The sequence below is a fragment of the Chaetodon auriga genome, chromosome 15 (assembly GCF_051107435.1).
Source record: "Chaetodon auriga isolate fChaAug3 chromosome 15, fChaAug3.hap1, whole genome shotgun sequence".
NCBI lineage: Eukaryota > Metazoa > Chordata > Actinopteri > Chaetodontiformes > Chaetodontidae > Chaetodon > Chaetodon auriga.
The window spans coordinates 19734258-19757724 of record NC_135088.1 but is presented as its reverse complement, the minus strand read 5'-3'; the positions used below and the strand labels follow the sequence as shown (position 1 = coordinate 19757724).

Below are 23467 nucleotides of genomic sequence, written 5' to 3'. Positions count from 1 at the left end.
ACTTATATTTTGTTTTCCTTTAGGTAATAGTGCCTGCAGGTCAACTATGCCAGTATGAAGAATCTGTCTGCTTATCTTCTTACATCAAGAAATCAGTTGTATGAAACTCTACAGTATACAGAATCTGGTGGCACACTATACATATTGCAGGCCGACGTTCATGTACATACAAAAGGTTTGTCATTGACATTTTTATAGCGATACGCATCCATATCATCAGCACAGGCGAAAGGTCATTTCTTTAAATTAAACTGTGGACATTTACCATTAATGCCTAGCAAAAGGCAAATAAATCAAGGTAATTAATGGCCATATGATAAGAGAGAACGTGGCTGAGAACATATGACAGCTAATCGGAATGCAGTTAATGCTGAATAGTTGCTTTTGAGTACAAGAAAAGTTGAATTCCTGGCTTGACTTCAGAGTGTTCTGATTGGCTGAGAGGAACAAGTGTACAGCACGTGGGACTGACGTTAATTTACAAAGACGAATGATGTGGCAAAAATCAAAGGGCGAATAGAAAGAAGTAGTTCCAGTTTTACATTTGTTGTTCAATATTTTTTTTTGTTGAAGTCCTTTGCCGCTATTTCGAATTTCAAAGAAAATATTAAATACCGTAAATCCACAAATAAAATAGTTATTATATACACTATAATGTACTTTTAAAAAGTGTGAGTGCGTATTCATCCGCCTTATTGAGTGCACTTTCATTTCCGGGATGTTTTCTCTGCTGACCAACCTCCACCGCCATTGCAGGTTAAGGGAGTCGGTGTAGTGGCAGTCAGCCGTTAGCCTGGGGAAGCCCGCAAGTAAATAGTTTAGGGACGAATAAGAAAGTACCATCACACCGACAGTACGTTTGACACAAGGCTTAGAATTGATTGATTTGACCTTTAGACTAGAGGCTCCCTGGCTGTCCGGCTAAGATCTGAGAGAAGAAGAAGCCGTAGTTTGTTAGCATTAACGTTAGAAGAAACCGGAGGAGAGAGAGAGAGCAACCGCCATGGCTCAGATCCTGCCTATTCGCTTTCAGGAGCACCTGCAGGTATTTGGATGAATGAATGGTTAAATTGTTCGGTAAAGTTTCTCTTTCAGTTGCAACCGCTATGAGATACTCAGTGGTTCCAGAGACTTTTCAAACAGAAGTTAAGGATTGCTAACAAGCTAAGTTAGCTTTTGCGAGCTATGCTAACTAGCTTGGCAGGGTGGATGACGTTTATCTTAGTTAGCATTTAGCCTTCTTGCTAACACTTTGACTAGCCACCCTTGTTCATGATATAAACGTCGAAAGTATGCAACACACAAACAGGAGACATATACGTATTGCTTTTAAATAGTAATCGGAAACGTTGTGTTCACCTCACGTTAACCCTGTCTTAAGTTATATCGACCACAATCAAATTTTCTGATAAAGTATTAGTTTTCCTGGAATACTCACTGCACAGATGGTCGCTGTCAGTGTTGCGTTAAGAATGATTGTTAAAACGAATATAGATTCAACATTTAGGCAGTATCTTATTACCTTTACTGAAATGATTGAATCGCATTATGTGCACAACTTGCCATCACAGTGTCAGGTGACAGCTAAATGAAAAGTTGAGAGACTATTCGTGTGCCATCGACATATCTAAAATATGTATCGTATCTGTCCATATGTAACTTTGAAAGTGATTGTCACGTTGGCTGGTTGTAGAAATGGTCATGTGGTGTGTTGGCTTGTCTGATAGCGATTCGGCTGCCCATGTTGAAGAATGACTTTGCCAAAGTTGGCCGAGGCTCAAGCCTTTGCTGAGAATGACTTCTGTTTCTGTTGAATTCGTTTTCTGTTGAATTCTCCCTTTGATGTGGCAGTAGTAAAACTGGTGTTGCACTTTTTTTTTGTAGTTGTAGTCACAAAGGTGGATTCCTTGATTGTGCAGCCCTGTGTATTATCTAGGCTGTGTTTGCTTCTTGGTTTAACTGGCCACACCTTTACCATAACCCCAGTAAACCTGCCACTTGGTCAGGTTGAGGAAGCGGAAACATTCCTGGTTCCCCAGGCTTATGGATTCAGTCTGGAGTGCAGACTTTCAAGATGTAATGAATAAATTATAGCAACTTTTGTTGTTTCAGTCAAGCTTCAAATGAGACATGTGATCTGTCTACCTCTCTGCTTCAAGAGAATCATTTGTTTATTCAATCCATTGATTGTTTTCTGGCTTGTTCTGGACACAAAGTGGCTTTGAGTCTCACAGCCATGTGGGACTGATGTCTTTGGGCCTAAATGTAGACAATTTGCTTGTGATACAAGCTGTTCTCGTTTCTCTAGTTTTCCACAATTCCAAAGAGGCACTGTCTCTGCTCACACGTAGTAATGATAACAGTGTATAACGGTGACCCCTGGAAAGAGGTCAGAGGTCAACGTCAGTACAATTTGAGTTGATTGTGACTTTCACTATCTTTTTCAATGACAGTTCAACAGCAGAGTAGCAGAGTGAATGTTTGGTCTTATTATCTTTCTGCTACTACCAAACATTTACTATTCATACAGATCTCATCAGAATAGTGAACTTGAGTATTGAGCAGTTTTTGTTAAGACCAGGTGGATGCCCTCCTCAGATTTAGTCATTTTTGTTGGCTCTTAATGATAAAACACAAGACATGGTCTAAGAATTTCTCAAAAACTTCTTCACAATGATTGTTATTGTAACCTTATTTTATGTGATAGTAGTTGATGAGTTAATACGTAGGCCTATCAAAAGAGATTGTATGGAGACTGATCTTCACAAAGCTATGCAAAGGTCTTTTGTTCATACAGTTACAATGACATTATTATGGATGGATTTTTGACTCCTTTGTTAAGTCCTCTTGATTGCAGGAGTGGGAGTGAATAGAGAGCAATACAGAAGTGTTGAATCATTGTGGGTACTGTGCATTAAAACTGAACTCATATTTTATCTTCAGTCAAGGGAACGGCTTGTGTCACTGTCCCCTGACTCTACATATTTTCAGGGAAATAATACTGGTAGATTTTGAATTTAACTTCAATATTTCATTCAAGGAACTAGTATAATTCATAACACCTCTTGTCATTCATTTTTGTTCATGTTTTACTTTTATGGACATCTGTTGCATCATAATTGAGTAACTTGTTGCATTTTATGCAGATTACTCACTGTACCTCTCATTGATAAGAACTGTTAAATCATGAGGGTGCTTTGACTGATTTGTGTCATTAGCACAGCACAAGGTCATTTTGTGTGACTAATCAACTCCCAGGGGATCTCCAGCAGCCACCTATCATTAATGCATGACCTGCATATGCTGTTCATGAATGTTTCACACCGTATATCACTTGAACAGATAATGTAGAATATAGAGCTGGATGATATGACCTAAAATCTATATCAGGATAAATTGTCACAAGTGCCACAATGATTACAAATGTGGGTTGTTGTTTTTTTGTTTTTTTTGTATTGCTCATTTCTGATTGGTTTGTCGTAAAGGGTTTGTCCATTTATATTTGTTGGATGTCATTTTGGCAGGTACTGTGAGATGCCAGCATAGCTCATTGCAAAAGCACCCAGAGAGCAGAAGGGAAGTTCACTTAGTTTATTGGCACAGTACAGTCATAGGATCCTGGAGAGACCAACCTAACATCAGGTTGTAGTTCTACTGTGATGCTGTCATAATTTTTCATGCAGCTATTATAGCGTCCATGCTCAGCAAAGTTGTTTCAGATACTACAGTTTTGTTTTGTTTTGTTTTGTTTTTTCAGCCAGCCAGGTTTGCTTTATTATGCAGTAGGTTGAACCTGCTTAATTACTGTGGTTTTGATCACCTTCCCATAATGCAACTCTGCAAACAAGACATCACTGGAATCACTATATTCAATTTCCTCTGTACATTAAGGGTGCTGCCTATTTTTTTTAACTCATGCTTCAACAAAAAACTTGATTTTGTCAGAGTTAAAACTTAAATAGATTGTTGTGATAAATTCATAACCATGGCATTTTACAAATATGATTTTTATAGGCCTCAGTGATATCTTGGTGCAATTCCAGGTGACATTAAGATTATTTTGTGCACTTGATTACTACTAAATCTGTCAATTGTGTCAAGTCTCAAAGACTCAAACAACTCTTTATCTTCTGTATATTAGTTTGAGATGCTAGTATAAGTAGTTGAGAAGTTCATGTTCATGAAGTTCATGAACAGTATCATAGCAAATCTTCCCCACAAGCTGTCCATCTTTGTATGTGATTGTAGATAACCAGAGTACTGTCTACTGTCTACAGCTCTTTTGCCATATTGAGATAAAAATGGTTGGATCTGTCGAAAATTAGGTAATATTAATAATAATTTGTTGTGTCCCGTTTTAATCAAAATAAAGTTTACACACATAATTCTCACATTGACATTTTCAATAAGATGTTGATTTTTCTGGACATAGTTTAGGGAGCTAATATACAGAGCCATCTCTACATTGGCTACGACAGCACAAAGGAAGCATGAACCTTGGTTTGGGCTCAGTCTCTTTCGTCTCCCTCTCTCCCTCCCTCCCTCCCTTTCAGACTTTGCAGTTATGTGTCTTCTGTCATCCGGTCAACTTGCATAGCTTGCATTTTTATATGTCATCCATTTATATAGTGTAGTGTAGACTCCAGTCAAAGAACTTCAGTTGCACGAGTGTCAAGTAAAATACCTGTAACTTAAGCTCATGTTTTCTAATGCAGCATAGCATAGTATAGTATATGCTCTCAGTTTATCATGCACCCCACTTTGTAGACTTATCCTGGAAAACTGAAAATATGGAATTTAAATGAATGACGTTCACATACAAATATTAGCACCTACTGCCCAGAGTCTTATCAGTGTTATGGTTCTGACCAATCAACTGCCTGTATCAATTTAAACTGGTCCTGGTACTCATCCCTTCCTTGGAGATGGCTGTCTGAAATCATTAAAAGTGGCTATTGGATCCATGTAATGGCAATATGGTCCCCCTTCTGTGTTGACAAAGGCTTCCCTTGCAAATAGTATTTAGTAAGCAGGGTTTGATAAGCCAGGTTTCCTCTCTGGAGCCAAACAGACACTGTTGATGATCTGTGGAGGGAAAAGCAAAAGCTTTAGCTGATTGAATAGTGTGTTAATTCAGCACAGTATTTCCCATATGAGTCTATAATGACATGTTGTGAATTTACTTTGTCTACATACGTGGATGTTTTGTGAGTATACACAGTAATCTGTTACGTTTACAAAACGTCATCAGTTAACTTTTCTGCCAAAAACCAATAACAAAACACCCACCAAGAACCTTTTTGTTAAACATGACGTGAATTGTAGATGCTGTTGTTTGAAAGTAAATATGATTTGTTCATGGCACATCAGTTGAAAGGAGCTTTCAATTTCAATCACAAAATTAGCAGCAGAATCAGTGATTCTCTCTCATATTTTTGTCCGTAGAGATAATGGGGAAAAAAGTAGATCAGATATGACCCGGCGTGCCTTACCTGTACCCTGTGTCTGCATTTTTCACTGCCAGAGTCAGAGATTTATCCAATTCTTTGATTGATCCTCGCTATACTGTCGTTACAGTTATCTAGCAGCAAGCTCAGTGTTTACACCACTAACATTTATCAATGGTAAGTAGCATTTCACGAACTCTGCTTTGAAAAATACAGGAGATGCTGTAATAACATTGCATGAACAGGGGCTGTTTATTTCTCTTCTGTGATAGCGAATACAGTACACAGCCCTTCAGTTAGTGTTGTGCTTATCTAAACACGTTAACGCTGACTAAAGTAACTACCCCGTATGGCATGCGCTGCAGCACTGTGCAAGTACCAGGGGAGACTCACTTCCCATGACAAACCTTCTAGTCTACGTCACATAAAAACCTTCTTGAGCTGTTGTTGTAAAATGATATTCTGCCATCTAGTGACAGTTTGTTTCCAATGGACTGGCGAAACAAGTTATTGTTACTACATTTTAAATAAATGTCAATTTGTCCATGTAGTCGTAGTGTTGAAATCGAGAATAGAATCGTTACCTTAAAATCGAAAGTCAAATCAAATCGTGGATTTGGAGAATCGTGACGCTCCTATTCCTGTATTTATTGTCTGTCTGGTGGGAGGGCACGCCATGGTTTTTAAATATCACTTTACAAGGTTTGCATGTTGCACTTTGAACTGTGCTGGTAATTGACCAGCTGATATCTTGTGACAGGCAGTTGAGGATGCAGATCTGCTGAACACTTGACATTCTGCAGCACTGTATAAACGTATGATAAAGCATGCATTTGGAGGAAAAGGGAAACTGCAGTCCCAAAACCAACTCAGCAGAACTGGCCTGAAGTGGAGATAGATGAGGTCCAGAAAGACATGCAGTCCTTCCTTCGACCCCCACGCCCCATGCCCCTTATCTAACAGTAAAGGCGGCCCTCTTGCTCCTCACCCCTGGGCTGGTCTCATGTCCCCCGCCAGTGTCACATGGTCGTGGAGGAGGCAGGACTGTGCAGGCCTGTTGTTTCAGTCCTGGTAGACAATGGGTCCCTGGTTTCCTGTTGTGGAGCACTGCAATTGAGTGCTGCAAGCCTCAGCACATTACATAGGACATCCTTCCCTGCCCTGCCTTGAACTTTACATGCGTGGAACACACACAGAGGGCTTTTTTCTGCTGAGCAAGATGCTGCTTTCTTTTGAAGGAAGAGCATACAGGTTAAATCAACAGATGGGACTCCCCTGGGATCCTTCACAAGAGTTCAAACCTATAAACAGATTTCTTTTCTGTCTGAGATTCTGTGGCAGCCATCAGCTCAATTTAATCGCTTTTAATGGGAATTTACTGTTTGACTCTGATGCTGGATGACTGTCTGCTATGGATCAGCTCAAATGAGCAAGAGTACTTTGTTTCAAGTCCTTTAAATGATTTCAGACACTGAGAAATATTGTTCCTTGATCCTGCCTTATGATCCAAGCTCCTGCTGTGCCCTCAGAATGAAGATTTATTATATTTAGTCCATCTATGACATATATAGCAGGGTTCTCTGTGTTGTGAATGTTAAGGCTGTTTCCACTGCTATATTCAGCAGTGGTACTGTGTTACACCAACTGATTTTATCTCTCATGGACTTTTTGAATTTCATTAGATACTTTGATAACATGTTGTTGTGCAAAAGTCTCAATGGTGACATTCTTTATCAATAGATAGATAGATACTTTATTCATCCCCAAGGGAAATAGTTGTGGCATATTGTATGTCAACTCATTCCTGCAAGCAGTAGTAGGTTATCATGTTACCTTGAGTGATTGGTGTAAGTGCAGTAAATCTTCAATAAAACATCCAGTGAGTTAGCAATAAATGGCACTCACCTCCTGACATTGCCTTTCCAGTGCACCTAGCTGGCTGTCCTCCGTCCTGGTTGACATTAACCTGGGAGGTTTCACTGAGGCTCCCATTCTTTGACATATTTACAGTGCAATTTTGTCTCTGCCTCTCGTGCAAAAATAATGCCTTGCAGAGACACTAATTTAGGACATGCCCTACTATAATGTCATATCATTGAAGAAGCAGTTCTGAAAATGATAAGAAGTGGGTGAGGCAGAGAGGTGGAAATAATGGTTCGTGAAGAGTAATGATAGTAATGCATAGTGTAATGAGTGAGTCACTCTGCCTTTTGCTGGTATTTTGTTGCGGCCATCGTGCTGGCTAGCTGGCTGAGTTTTGTAACATTAGCCCTCCGGTGCTCGTGTTAATTGATTTTGTTATTCCTCCTTTTGCCTGTGCTTTTTTTCTCCATACCAAACTTTCTACTAGATGCTTTCCTCATCGCTTCAAAGCATTAGGCATTTTTCTTGTTATCATTAGTAATTCCTTTCTAAACTACCCAGTACAGTCAACAGATTAGCTTGTTGCTGGAGTATAAATGACACACTCTTTACTCTTCCCTTTGATAGCTGTGCAGTCTCTCTTGTGCTGTCCTCTCGCTACCATGTTGTGAATTAGCTGCTGATGGTTTCAAAGGGTCTGGGACAGCATCTGCCCATCAAAGCTTGTGCTAACAGCTAAGTTTAAAGTAGCAGTACCAAAGCCAGTGCAAGCTAGACTAAATGATTTTCCACATTGGTTGTAGCTCCACTGGTTTGACCTGCTTTCGCCCAAATTCCTGATCATTGATGTCACAGCAGCTTTAGCCCACAGCACTGTTTTACTATAAGGTTTCCATAGCAAACCAGTCTGACAGACCAAACCCTGGTGTGGTTTGTCTTCCAGCAGTGCAACATCTGTCTGTTTGTTGTCCTTTATTCCAAGGGACAGAGGTACCATATTCATTGTGATAAGGCTGTGCCGTTCTTTCCTGTTTTACGAATGCTTTTCATTGTGAATGAAAGGGCTTCCTGCTGATCCCAGAATAGATGGCAGATGGTAGTGAGTGAGAGAGAGAGCACGTAAATCTGCCTAGAAAACTATTGCGTAATAATAGAGGATAACCCTCCTCTTGTGCCTAATATGTCGACATACCTCAGTCTGGTTTTCAGAGATTAGACAAGCAATTTAAAGAAAGACAAACATTTAATTTGCACAGTCACAGATCTTTGAGCCACTGTATGTGATCTTGTGATATTGTTACAGGAAAAGATTGCGCTCTTAGTTCGAATCCCTGTCCATTTCAAGGAAGATGGCAATATTTAGTTTTTGGTTCAAGTTAAGTGTTGTAGTTCACCCTAAAGGCACATTTGTTCACCAAAAAATATATTCTGTCTGTGGGACTTTTCCCTTTGTTTGATGTTTGAATGAATGTTGCTTTGTAAACAAGGCTTTGCAACTGGACAATGCTAGTGATAAGAGGCATGGACACAGCAATGACGTTACTGTATGATGTCACCCTCCACAGCAATTAAAAAAAAACATGAGCACTGTAGGGAAAACTTGCTACAGACCAGTTTTCAGTTCTTTCCTCATACAAGTAGTAACACTTGTTCTGTAAGGTCGCAGTGTCATTGAGACGGAAGGGAACCAGGTTACACACCAGTGAAAGAATGTGGGTGGAGCAGGGCTGTGGGGAGGGTGTGAACTGTCATTGATAAAAGGTGTTCCCATTTCGTTAAGCAGTTCCTGGAACTGTGGTTTGTGTTTGCCGATTAGGACTCAACTCCATCAAATTGTTGACAGTGAAGCCACATTATGTCATTGGCAAACCTTGAAATGAAGACTCGCTACCATACATGGATAGATTGTGGCTGTGGCTGGGCAGCCAAGTAGGCTCTTTGGAACTTGTGTTCAAAAAATACTTCTCATGTTTAGGGGGGCACACATTCTGAGTCTGCTAACCTCTTTGGCTGGTTAGGTAGAGCAGTTATTAACAACTGCCATTAGAATACAGAACACAGGCCATCAGAATCTGAATTTCCCTGTTCAGCTAATGCCATAAGTGGAATGGTCTTTATTATACAGTTATCAGTTATTCATCATGACCACAGGCAAGCATCCAAATGCAGCTACCTGCTTAAGAGAGGTCTTGTCAGATTTTGTCACATCTTAGATCTCTGTACACTCGATACTACTGCAATAGTGTTTTAAATAGTTTGCGAATTCCATTTTTACAAACCTCATACTGTACTCAAGAGATTTTTGCAATCTTGATGGGGGAAAAACAATCAGAAGGCATTTTCCTGGCAACTCAGTATTTGTAACTAATTGTATTTGTATAGATTTAGGTCATTATGTCAACCAATTGACCACAAAAAAACTCTTGCAAAGATTTATCTGCACAGATCAGGAAATCATGCTCCAAATAGCATCAGGTAATTCTACTGCGACATTTGTACAACTGTTGTATTGCTGACAGCTTGTGAAAGAAGAGGAAGTTGCCACAGCAAAACATGGTCTATACGAAATGGTTTCGTAGTTTCATTTCCTTCAGATTTACTTCTCAACAGTGATGCCATTTGCAATTTTTTACAGATACAGAAGTTCGTTCTGGTTGTGCAATGATTGCGTTTTGTCGTGTTCAGTGTTATTGTTGGAATTTGGTTTGTAGTAGTTTGATTGTAAACTTGTAACCATCCCTGCTTTTGCACTTGTACCAGAGTCTTGACACTCTTGCCCAGTGCTGTTTTGGCACTGCCACCGGTAGGTTGTACTGTTTCAGGGCTTGTGTGAGGCAGGCAGAATGCCCTATTTCCAACCTTGGCAGTAAGCTGGGCTGCAGAACTTGCTGGTGTTATTTGCTGCAAAGCATTTCACCCAAAGCCTCTGCCTTTTGTTTTTATGCAGGTTAAACCACTCTATGTCCTGTATCACATTGTTCTGCTGGGACACAAATAAGTTAGGGAAACTCAGGCAACACTGCCCAACTATGGTGTGCTTGTCTTGGTTGATTGTGAATATGATTATGGTTTGAATTAGTGTGTAATGGCAAAATTATGTTCGTACAGCCATAGTGCTCGCCTTGACAAACTGCATTTTATCTAAATGCAGGAAGTTGGAAGAAGTCAGACCTTGATAAGCTGCTAGTAGTCAGATTGCAGTGAGACTACAGTGTTGTGTAATATGTTTGTAGTTTCCTCTTTGGCGCATGCTTTGAGAACTTGGCGTTGGATTAGCCCTCCGCCCAGCCCAACTCTCTAACCGTTGTGACCACTCCACGGCTCCATGTGTCCAAAGAGCTGCTGCTCAGTGACGAGCTCGGTGACCTCATCGGCTGGCTGTGGGAGTGCTCAGCAGCTGAGCAGACAGTCTAAGCCTTCTTATTGGACACTGTTGTTGTTGTTGTTTGGTCAGCACCAGACATTTTAATTAATTTGACTGTTAAAAATTGTTATTACTCCACAAAATGTTCACTGCAACAGTTGAAAGTCATATCCCACTGTCTGAGATTTTTTTTTCCCCTCCGTCCTTTATTTTGCCACATGGTTGCCTGGGTATCCCTTGGGAAATACTGCACTAATTTACAGTCAAATTAAAATAAATGAGAAACTACCTCCTCCCAAATGGCAGCCTGGATATGAGCTTGTGGCAGGAAGAATGTGATCTCAATAATGTAATTGATTTTCTTTGCAAATTACATTGTTATTTCTGTTCAACCTAACACCCTCACCCTACACACATACTTTTTTCCCTTTTCTCTTAGCTCCAAAACTTAGGGATCAATCCGGCCAACATAGGCTTCAGCACCCTGACCATGGAGTCGGATAAGTTCATCTGTATCCGGGAGAAGGTGGGTGAGCAGACTCAAGTGGTGATCATTGACATGGCGGACCCCAATACACCTATCCGCAGGCCCATCTCAGCTGACAGCGCCATCATGAATCCAGCCAGCAAGGTCATTGCACTTAAAGGTAAGGCATTGCATTGCAGAGGTATTTGTATTGCAGAGCCAATATTTCTCTAAATAAATGTAGGAATTACCAGAGAGAAAGAGAACTACATTATATTACTTCAGTATTTTAGCTGACCCCTTGTAAGGGCCCTGCAGCTTTCAGTTCTGCCATGTTTGTTCAATATAGAGACATGATCCATTTAATGATCAAGAGTATTTCTAAATTATTTTCATCTGTTTATGTCCATACACATCCAGCTACTTTAGTTTTCTGCTGTGAAGTAGTTTTTATGGGCCAACATATATGTTTTTTTCCAAACATTTGTCATGTAAATATTCAAAATAGCATATTTCTAATTCTTTTTGTCCAGCATCCATGATTGCTTTGACTTTTTTTGTTGTTTTTGTTTTTGTCTTTTCTATGTTCTTTTTTTTTTTCTTTACTGCTTTCTTATGTGTTTGCAGACGGTGAGTTGAAATTTAACTACTTAGTTGTGGAAGTAAAATCCTGTTTTCAAGACACTATTTATGAAATTATCACATTCAGTATTATCCTCTTCAGTTAAAAAATGAAGCATACAGGCTATGTTAATTACTGCTGACATGACTTTATCCACCGTTGTGTATCATCAGGAGTGGCCTGGCTAAGTAAATGTCCTAGCGATCAATATTTTGTATTTTGTTTCTTAACCCATTTCTGGATAATCTGTTGGACCTTCTTCCACGCATAGGCCAATGAAAATATTTCTTCGTAAACAGGATTTAGCTTTCACAGCCTTATAGCTTGCTGGCATTCCATCATTTTTATTACATGTATAAATGATTTAGAACCTGTTTTACATGTGGTACTACTATGGGTAATTCAATGATTTCATTTTAATTCACATTTCTTCTCAATTTTCATTTGAAATCCATGTCTTATTCCACCTGTGTGAAGTGGTAATTACCCAACCTGTTGTTTCACTTGTTTCCCACCTGTGTTTCATAAATGTTCATTTCAAAACTTTTGACAAACTCATGGTTCTCCATACTAAGGACTAAAAATTAGTGTTTGCTCCAACTATCAGAGAGCTTTGACTTAATATGCTTTGACTTAGAACCTGTATGGGAATTCTGATCCATCAGATAGCCGCACTGATATTATTTCATATGTTCCTGATGGAGCAGTAGTCCCAGATGAGGAAGGAGCTGGTTCAAGAGACTTTGGAAAATAACTTTAAGAGGTTTGCTTGTCAGGGTGTAAAAAGTAGAGTTAAGGAGCACTTGCTGGATGTGCTGTCAGGCAGCCCAACAGCCTTGTGTGTCCATCTGTCTGTGTTCAGCTCTTGGCCGTGCCCCTATCCAACTATTAAAATTACATTTTCTGAGCCAAACAGCTTGTGTCTTAGGATTTGTGGCAAAACTATTTCCCCGTGGTCACACATTTATGTAATGAAATGAATGGATGTCTAAGGCCCCCTGGATCTCCAGGTTTCCTTTTAAAATGACTGTATTACTTTGATTAGGTAAAATGATCCTTAGGGCATTGACAGGAATAAATTATTTAGCCCAGTTCATTTTACTTGTATAATGGTGTAAACTGCTAACCAGACTTGAAGGTATTGATTTCAAGTAAACATAGAGGTGAATATAGTCATTTTTGTTGGGTTGATGCTAGGGTGTTGATAGTTAAGGAGCTTTGCAGGTGTGACCGTGTGCAGCCATGCTCCTTTTAAATATCTTTTTAAAAAGTTAGTTTTAAACTACCTTTTTTTGATGACTGTCCCTTCTACTGAGGGCGTGGAACAATGTGCAGTCATAAATCGCTTGCTGAACTGTTCTAGAGTTCAAGCTTGTTGCTGGCAATCATGTGACACGCAAACATGAGCAGGAGCGAGCTTTAGAGCTGACAGTCTAGAGTCTTATCTCTGCTCATTATGCTGGCTGGTTAAATGCTGCACAGCAAACACAAAGGGCTGTTCGTTTTCAGTTTGGGAGAAGGTGATTGGTTGAAAGCAACTTAAAAATGTATACACATTTTATTGCTTTAATGCTCTGATCCTCAGTTTGCAGTTTGTGATTAGGACAGCTCAGAATATGCTAACTGAAAAAATGAGGAGAAAATGCAATTGACCGTTATTTATTAAAAAAAAAAAACCTCAAAGTAATGAGTCCTGCAAATATAGTAATGTTTCAGCAGTGCACATTCCTTATCACCAACAGCACACCACTTATGTGATGTTGTGACTTATGTGGAGAGGAACCGTTGTAGCAGCTTAACAGTGTATGGAGAGCTCCAGATCCATATTAACTCATGTTGTATTACCTGTCTTGTCCTCGCTAATTATGCAGCGTAGGGTCAGCTTAGACCCTTCCTCCCTCTTTCTACCGCCACTGTCTTCCCTGCTCAGTCTACCATAATGCTGCTTCTCAGCCGACATTGTCATGTGACACAGTAGAGCCTTAATCTTTTCATGTAACCATGTCTGAAGGACGGACACAATGCACACACACCTTCATGATTCAGTTGAAAATCCCTTTGCTTGCTCTTTGAAATTTGGCTGCTGCTGCAAATGGTCGATTCACCACACTGCTTAGTCTACTGTACTCTGATCCCCTGGCTTAGTGATGGCGAAATGATCTTGACGGTTGTGCTAACGCATTGGTCTTTGCTTTTTCTTACTGCATTGATGAGTATTGAATAATGAGCAAACAAGGAAGTCACACTGCTTCTTAACAAAGCTTTAGCTCACAAAATTAACCCTAACTAATAAACAAAAAATGCAGGTGAGTGAACCTTTTTCAAACACTTAGATTCCGATCTGTTCAAACCACACCACCACAAAACATATTTAACTTCAATTATAGTCAATCACCCATGATCATTATTGGAAACCTTTAATGTGACTATTGTTCAAAGTCTCGTAATTGCTTAAAATGTGCCCATCCCTCTTAATTGTGTCTCAACGTATCTGTTTAATTGTCGTATTCCACCGTATACATTTTGAAATCAGATGCAGATGTGTTTGCCTTCTTTGTGAGTTGTTTGTTTCTTGCTTCTACCCTGTCTGCTTTGTTTCTCTCAGTGAAGCTTGTTCATTTGATGGGATGGGCCAGGTAGTCGGACATAAAATACATGACATATACTGAGTACATTTAATAAGCAACTTTCCAGAGCTATGGTCACTTGAGTTAAATACTGCGTTTATGGTGTACATTCAAAATTTACAATGAGAAGAAAGGATGTATTCGGCCATTCACACTCTCATAGACTGTAAGGAGTACCTGTTTCTTCATTATGCTCATTGGTTTGTTAAGTTAATGCACATTGAAAATAACTTTCCTCTTACTCTTAAATTATTGATTTGCATAGAATTGTACATGCATCGCGCATGTGACAGCTCTGCAGTTACATATGTGTTCTTATTGACCTGCCAATTCAGACAGATAGATAGATAGACAGATAGATAGATACTTTATTCATCCCCAAGGGAAATTCACAAGTTCCAGCATATTCCACAAATTTTAAATAAAAGTGGTCATAAAGTACCAATAGAGTTTAGAGCAGAAAAGTGTACTTCCTTGCCTCTCAGGAGGTCGAAATTTAATTCACTTCATTTGTTCTACGGCAGTTGTCTCACCACACTTCAGATATGATACAATTTCCGACTACAGCATGTATGGCATCCCCTTTCTATTAGTCATGGTGTCGTTGCTTGATGACCACTGTGCCATGACTACCAATATATCAAATTTGAATCTCCCTTTTCTCTTGAAATTGGGTGTGTTTCTTTTCCTATGAATATATGTATATGTACTTTTGCCAGAGGCTATAACATTCTTCTGGGGCCTGGCTCCTGCCCCCTTTTCTCCCTGCTCTAGCCGCCAAAACCCTTCAGATCTTCAACATTGAGATGAAGAGCAAGATGAAGGCGCACACCATGACGGACGACGTTACCTTCTGGAAGTGGATCTCCCTTAACACAGTTGCACTCGTGACTGACAATGCAGTCTACCACTGGAGCATGGAGGGTGACTCACAGCCTGTGAAAGTCTTTGACCGTCACTCCAGCCTGGCGGGCTGCCAGATCATCAACTACCGCACTGACGCCAAGCAGAAATGGCTCCTGCTCATCGGCATCTCAGCCCAGGTAATTTGCTGCACATGTATTCTGAGTTTAACACCACATATTAAGTTCAGTGGTGTAGAACTGTAACATATGAAACATGTCCTCATCACAGAAAATTTACAGTCCATAGCCTGTTTGCGTTAATAGGTAACCATAGATAAATAGCACCTTCGCCTTGAGTATTGTTAGCCAGACAGTTTGTTTCATACATATTTATGGATATTGTTTTGCCTTTTTCAGCAAAATCGAGTGGTGGGAGCCATGCAGCTCTACTCTGTTGACAGAAAGGTTTCTCAGCCCATTGAAGGCCATGCTGCCAGCTTCGCCCAGTTCAAGATGGAGGGGAATACAGAGGAGTCAACTTTGTTCTGCTTTGCTGTCAGAGGCCAGGCTGGAGGGAAGGTGACTGATGTTAATAGCTCAATAGGGGAAACAGATTTTAATGTCACTGGAATTCTCGAAGCAAAACCTCCATGTGTCCATTTCTCACTTGTGGTCTCTCACTTTCGACACAGTTGCACATCATTGAAGTGGGAACCCCACCAACTGGCAACCAGCCATTTCCAAAGAAAGCGGTGGATGTGTTCTTCCCTCCAGAAGCGCAGAACGACTTCCCTGTGGCCATGCAGGTGTGGACTTGACTAGACTAGGGCTGTCTCTTTTTCCAAAAAAAAAAAAAAACCTGCTTTGAATGAATTTGAACTAATCAGAATTTACTGGAATCAATTTGGTTGCAACCCATATAGAGTCATCATACCGCCATCTACAGTGTAGAACCAAAAATACTTCTACTCACTGCTCCTCAGATGCTTCAGTGTCAGTAAATATATGATCAGCACAGCTTAGCTCACTAGTCTCTTCTGTTTTTATTAGCAGAATTTAGTGATGGGTAAATAGGGCATGCAGTAGGTCAAGCGGATGGTGAATTTTAAGAATGCCCACTGCTGGACCTCAAAGCAGGCTACTTCAAATGGTCTTATACGGACAATGTACATTTTGAATTTAAGCAAGTCATTACAGTGGGAATCAATTTCTTTTCCCCACACTCAAATATAAAGTGACATCTCCTGCTCAGACAAACTGAACTCAGTAGGCTGATAAAGCAAAATAGACTATATGGGTTTATGTGAGGTCTTTTTTTTTTTCTTTTTCAGCCATAATCAGATTTATAGACACAGTATTTCATCTTTGTTTCTCGACAGATAAGCTCCAAGCAAGACGTGGTTTTCCTTATTACCAAATATGGCTACATTCACTTGTATGACTTGGAGACAGGCACCTGCATCTACATGAACCGCATCAGTGGGGAGACCATCTTTGTTACTGCTCCACACGAGGCCACCTCAGGCATCATTGGGGTCAACAGGAAGGGACAGGTAAGAATGTCAAACAGTGAGTAAGGAAATTAAAAGTGTGTTGAGCATGGCTGCTCAGTCCTGGTAAGGTAGAATTTTGCTGATTAAACCAAATACTCTTCCAAACGAACCACTTCTTTATTGTTTACCCCTTATGTCATAAGCAATCACATGGCCAGCAAATCTGACACAGGTTAATGAATATAAACAAGCACAACATCAACATCAGCTGCTGCATGGGGTAATAACAACAACTCCTTGTTTGTCTGTCATCATCAGGCAAGCTCAGACTTTTCCAGGAGGCATTATAAATAATCCAAAGTGTAGTGTTTCACACAGAGAGGAGAGAGGGTTGTGTCTTACTGCTTTTGTAAAGCTGAACCAGAGAGGAAAACTGGATCCAGCCAGCTGATGAATAATGTTCCAGCCAGGCCACACACCACATGAATAATTGAGTGAAGAGAGGAAAGCTGATCTTGGGCAGTGACGGATCTCGCTGTCTGCCAGGGCACTGAAGTGCGTATGTGTGTGTACACACACACCACATGCACACAAACACGAACACAGAGGCAGTGATCTGAGGGATAATAGGCCACTGTGTAGGCCCCTCAGTGCCTCCAGATAAGTGGGTTGGTTACCAATAATATTGGTAACCTGATACTTAGTAATACATTACAACAATGCTTTTACCATGCATTTCTTTTCAGTCCAGCACAGTCTTTGGTCAACATACAGACTTTTGTTCCTGGTTGGACGGGACAAGCACAACAGTGGAGACTGCAACAGACAGGGATGGTTGTGTGATGATGTTCTGCTGCTTAAAAAGTCCAGATGATATAATGTAGTTCGAATCTAAGTCAAGTTGTAGTTGAATATTTATGTTGTGGTATTACAGTACTTGGGTTCAATTTAATGGTAAGCAAGCAAAGTGAAAAATAACTCCCCTGAAAAAAAAATGTGTTCCCTACACTCGCAATAGCGATCCAGTGTGTGGGGTTAGTTAGAAAAAAGTACATTACAGAACTAAATGGTGGTCAACCAAAGGGCTGCATTGTTTTGTCACTGTGGTGAGACAAAATCAATACCGCCACAACCCCAATGTAAGGTCCGCTGATCTTAGCTTCATGGATGGACAGGAAAATCTGTCGTAATATGATCCTAAACATCTTGAACTCCTTTTCCAAGTTAATATCTGATATCTCCAGTATTATTGCTTCTACAGTACCTAAACTTCTCCCCATAGTTGTCAGCAAGTTTCTTATCAGGAGCTATGGACTTAGCAGTGTCCGCTTGTATGTTTGATTCTCAACATCAGGATCTCTGAAACCGTCACTCAGACTAGAAAGTGTGTGTGTGCCAGACCTGGCCCAAATGATGAAAGCTGCAGTGCAAAACTGCTGCACACACCAGAGAGTGGGACAGAGGAGGGAAAGGAGTGAGGGAAAGCAGCCCAATAAGAGGGGGGAAAGGGCCCACCACCCTTCAGCACATGATGTGAAGTGGGAGGCACAGCCTGATGCCCTCAATCCTCTTAGTGCTGGTCCTGTCAACCAATCACAACTTCCACCTGATCTTCCACGTCATCAGCATGGCAAAGAGATGTGATGTCTGCTTGCTGTTTTACTCTTCTGTGTGTGTGTGTGTGTGTGTGTTTGTGTCTGGATCAGTGTATCACTTGATACCACAGCTCATGTGTCATCTGACGCTTGGTGCTCTCTAGTTGTTCTGGCAAGTTTGTCTCTTTTTTCCATCAAACTTAGATAGACAGATAGATAGTTAGATACTTTATTCAACTTGCTCATTGTATTTAAATAGCAACTGAAGGGTATTGCTTAAAAACTGAAGTATTGGTTCACCTGTACAGACGATGTTTTTAATCTGCCATATTTCATTCACAGGTTTCAGTTGTAATCACGACTTTAACATTAGCATCTCTTTTGGATGCTGTTTCATTCCTCCCTGACCACACATACTGAGTAGAAGAATCTCTAGTAATGGACCTATTTTTACTCCTTTCTGATCATTTCTTCAGCTACCTCCAATTAGTCCACCCACATTATAGTGAGTAAGCAACTCTGCTTTAGTGGCAGGAAGAATGAGGTCTAGTCACCCATGTTAAAAGCTGGGGCACTGACCTGCTGAGCTTGCTTGTAGAGGGCCCAACACTGGCTGTCTTTCTCCTTCGCCCCCCTTCCCTTTCCTTCATCCTGCTCTTTTCACTCGACTCATTCTCCTCTCTCTCTCTCTCTCTGTTGCCAGACTGCTCACAAAAGCCATGCGTTACACTGACCCACTAATAACACATTTGCATTCAGCAGCCACAACCCAAGTCCAGACAGCATTTAATGGAGTTTAATGCTGTTGCTCACAGTTCTATTTAGCTGAGCTTGCTCACTCTTCTGATTTCTGGCAGAAGGCGTGAATAAGGAAGGTGTTTTAAGCCAATGTCATCTAGACGTGTCAAAGATGAGTTAAAGCAAAAATCAGACCATCTGTCAAATCCAGCAGAGATTGCATTCTGTATCGGCCTGGTTGATTTATCGGTCTAGCTTTAACTTAGCCTGGCTAAACATTGTGGGGGTGGGGCTTTGGGGACAAAGCATATAATTTCATTAGATTTGTTGCTTCATAAATGATAGTTCATGACAGGAAGTATTTACAACTGACTACAAGCATATAGTGTTAGACGGAAATGTGGTAATTCTCATCAGATTTATGGAAAAGCTTTAAAAGAGGGTAAAGTCTGGCAGTGTGATTACAGTGTTACCATGGGTGTGGTCTCTGGTGTACTTGACGACAAAATTCTTTGTTTTTCCCCATAACAGGTGCTGTCAGTCTGCGTGGAAGAGGAAAACATCATCCCCTACATCACTAACGTGCTCCAGAATCCAGATCTGGCTCTCCGTTTAGCTGTCCGCAACAACCTCGCAGGCGCTGAAGAGCTCTTTGCGCGCAAGTTCAACAACCTGTTTGCTGCTGGCAACTACTCGGAGGCTGCCAAGGTGGCTGCCAATGCACCAAAGGTACTCATCCCGTTAGGAGTCAATCAACAACTCTCTGACATGGTCTGAACAAAAATGTGATCCACATGGTTTTATTTATTACATGGCTATTGAATTGGATTGCATTATATTCTGTCTACTTAGTTTGCTTTTTATCAGTCATTTAGCTCCCCTCTGACCTTCAGTTGACCTTTCCCCTTTCAGGGTATCCTGCGAACCCCAGATACAATCCGTCGTTTCCAGGGTGTTCCGAATCAGCCAGGCCAGACCTCCCCCTTGCTGCAGTACTTTGGTATCCTGTTGGACCAGGGCCAGCTCAACAAGTTCGAATCCCTGGAGCTTTGCAGACCCGTCCTCCAGCAGGGACGAAAGCAGCTTCTGGAGAAGTGGCTGAAGGAAGACAAGGTATTGCATATCTCCATCTCAGCGTCCACTCACAGGAAGAGGCTCTTCCTGAGCTGCCTGTTTGTTTATATGACTTGCCTCTTATCTTGGATCATGTGAGAACGTATGTTATGCAAGGAATTTTCGAAATGTCCCTAAAAAACTTGACATTTTGTGCTTCTAAGCTGCCTCAATGGCAAATAAGACAATCTGGCCTGGGCTTTCACTCATTTTGTGTTCAGCATATATTAATGTATTTTAATGTTTTTTTGTTTTTTTCCATCCATACATTTACCAAGTTTGCATCTCATTCTTTGTCTCAGTTTACTCTCCTCTTGTCATTTGGCTCAGCACACAGCGTAAAAACAACATATATTAAAAATAGAAAGAAAAAAAAAGATAATTATCTTAAGGGATATAAAAGGAAGAAAAAATAAAAATGAGGCAAAGATAAAAGAATAAGACTGCATGTTTGTTTTAAATTGGCCCTGAATAGCTTCCAGTGCTGATGTTACTTGTCCTGTGTTTCAGCTGGAGTGTTCAGAGGAACTGGGTGACCTGGTGAAGGCAGTGGATCCCACTTTGGCTCTCAGTGTCTACCTGAGGGCCAACGTCCCCAACAAGGTCATCCAGTGCTTTGCGGAGACTGGTCAGTTCCCCAAGATCGTCCTGTACGCCAAGAAGGTATGTCTGTCGGGCTGAGGTGGTATGAGAGCTCTTGAAGATTTGATCATTTCCACATGATGAAATGTAGGGCCAATAAAGGAGGAGATACAACATCTGAGCTACATTTCAAACCAAAAGCCCTACTAATGCCAAATTCAAGAGTTTCAATAAAGTGGGTTACAAAAAAGATCACATTTCAAGCTTAAATGAAGATGTGTGTCTCCATGAAATTGGATTTTTTTTCTTTATTCATTTAATTAGATATTTTAATACCTTTTTTTTTTTTTTTTTTGGTTCCAGGTGGGCTACACTCCAGACTGGATCTTTCTGCTTAGGAATGTGATGCGGATCAACCCAGAACAAGGCCTACAGTTTGCTCAGATGCTGGTCCAGGATGAAGAGCCACTGGCTGACATCACACAGGTCAGAGGACGGGAGGAGGGATTTTCAAAAAGGAATACATTGTTTTCTTGATAGAGAGAGTTTGACTATCTGCTGTTATATTATATTAAGGAGTGGAATAATTCTGTGTTAAAGAACTTGAAAGAAATTTGTCTTATTCTGACTGAAAGTTTCCAAGGTAAGTTAATTAGGAGTTTAAACTTTAGCTGTTGTCTGCTGTACAGTCTGGATTGGTTTGTACTGCTGAGTCTTTGAAGTTAGGATGAAACCTAACTTTACTTTTGTAAACTGAGATAAACATGATGACCCTCTTATTTCCTAAGTGTGCGGTTAACAAGTCTACCCCACTTTCCTTGGAACTGGACAAATCTTTGACTGAGTCACACACATTCCGACATCTGTGAACCTCAGCTATCCTGTAGTATAAAGGAAATGCACATCTTCCGTTGCTTCCTGCCACTGCAGACACTCTGTGCTGCAAATGTCAACTGCTGACACAGCTTTCTGTGTTGCATAAAGTGCTGTACTGGCAGGGAAGAAGAATTTCAAGAATAAAACTCATTGCACCAGAGGCTTTTTTCAATCTTCGAAGGAAATATGTTGCATTGAGGCGACTTTTAATTTGCATGCAAGTGGCCTTAAAGCAGCTTTAAAGACATTTGAACTTCTTGCATCTGTCAAGTTTAATCCTGTCAGTGGTGCAGAGTTTTAGGAGGTGTTATGTTGGAGAGACATTCTTGTCAGGTATTTAGCAGCTACTCAGGCATGATCTCTCTTCCTTTCTTGAGTTTACGTTCTAACCTGTGTGTCTCTGTCTGTTCAGATTGTGGATGTATTCATGGAGTACAACCTGATCCAGCAGTGCACCTCATTCCTCCTGGACGCACTGAAGAACAACAGGCCCTCAGAGGGTCCACTGCAGACTCGCCTGCTGGAGATGAACCTCATGCATGCTCCACAGGTGAACACATCGGCACATGCTTCACTAAAAAGGATCCAGTGAATAGAGCTGGGATGCATTTTTTCCTAACTTTTTCATTGCTTCGTGTCATGGATGCAGGTTGCAGATGCTATCCTGGGCAACCAAATGTTCACCAACTATGACCGCGCCCACATTGCCCAGCTGTGTGAGAAGGCTGGACTCCTGCAAAGGGCACTGGAGCACTACACGGACTTGTATGACATCAAGCGCGCTGTGGTGCACACGCACCTGCTCAACCCAGAGGTAGGCTTCAGTTAGCGACTGAGTGAAGTTAAATTAAAACTAGAGGATTTTTCTTTTGTGTCCAGTTTTAATTGCTTATTGTGTAATTTTTCATTTGCTCCATGATAGATATTGCATGACCTATGACTTTAAACACATTTCCTCCTCCACCTCCAGTGGCTGGTGAACTTCTTTGGCTCGCTGTCGGTCGAGGACTCTCTTGAGTGCCTCAGGGCCATGCTGTCAGCCAACATCCGCCAGAACCTGCAGATCTGTGTCCAGGTGGCCTCCAAGTACCACGAACAGCTCACCACACAGGCTCTTACTGAGCTCTTTGAGTCCTTCAAGAGCTTTGAAGGTGAGATCCCAAAGTTCATAGATACTGATGACACACTCACTCATAAGACCTAGCACAGTCTGAGACACAAGGTATTGTTCAGGCCATTCACCTAGATACTCCTGTTACCAGGCATTTGACTTGTTTTTCAGTTTTACTGACACAGCCATTCCCTTCTGCCCATGTACTTAGATAGGCGCCCCCTAACTATCAACTAGGCAAGTGGGCCAGGTACGTCTTTTGAAGCTAAGTGGTTGTCTGTGTCTCTCAGGTCTGTTCTACTTCCTGGGCTCTATTGTAAACTTCAGTCAGGACCCTGAAGTTCACTTCAAATACATCCAGGCTGCCTGCAAGACGGGCCAGATCAAAGAGGTGGAGAGGATCTGCAGAGAGAGCAACTGCTACGACCCTGAGCGTGTCAAGAACTTCCTCAAGGTAAAGCCGCAGGGACAGCTCGAGTGATCAAACACTTACATTTAATGGGTCTTTTCTCCCTTCACTGGGTCACTTTTGCTTCTCTCTCTCTCTCTCTCTCTCTCTCTCTCTCTCTCTCTCTCTCTGTCTGCCTCTCTGTCTCTCTCTCTGCCTCTCTCTGTCTTTCTCTGTCTCTCTCTGTCTTTCTCTGTCTTTCTCTCTATGCCTCTCTCTCTTTCTCTTTCTCTTAAACACTGTCTTTCTGACACTCATCTACTTTGCTGCTTTTTTT

The 23467-nt window shown here is 41.0% G+C and overlaps 1 protein-coding gene across 1 annotated transcript in view; it reads left to right on the top strand.

Annotated features, from left to right (window-relative positions):
* The first annotated feature begins 720 nt into the window (after positions 1-720).
* The window catches only part of cltca (clathrin, heavy chain a (Hc)), a 33515-nt gene continuing 10768 nt past the window's right edge, over positions 721-23467 (top strand). The window contains exons 1-14 of the mRNA XM_076749928.1: positions 721-1045; positions 11114-11321; positions 15164-15432; positions 15652-15813; positions 15927-16040; positions 16614-16787; positions 19592-19789; positions 19973-20173; positions 20684-20836; positions 21119-21241; positions 22044-22181; positions 22281-22445; positions 22602-22782; positions 23033-23196. Coding sequence (XP_076606043.1) covers positions 1004-1045; positions 11114-11321; positions 15164-15432; positions 15652-15813; positions 15927-16040; positions 16614-16787; positions 19592-19789; positions 19973-20173; positions 20684-20836; positions 21119-21241; positions 22044-22181; positions 22281-22445; positions 22602-22782; positions 23033-23196 — 2292 coding nt within the window. The 5' untranslated portion in view covers positions 721-1003. The remainder of the gene's footprint in view (positions 1046-11113; positions 11322-15163; positions 15433-15651; positions 15814-15926; positions 16041-16613; positions 16788-19591; positions 19790-19972; positions 20174-20683; positions 20837-21118; positions 21242-22043; positions 22182-22280; positions 22446-22601; positions 22783-23032; positions 23197-23467) is intronic.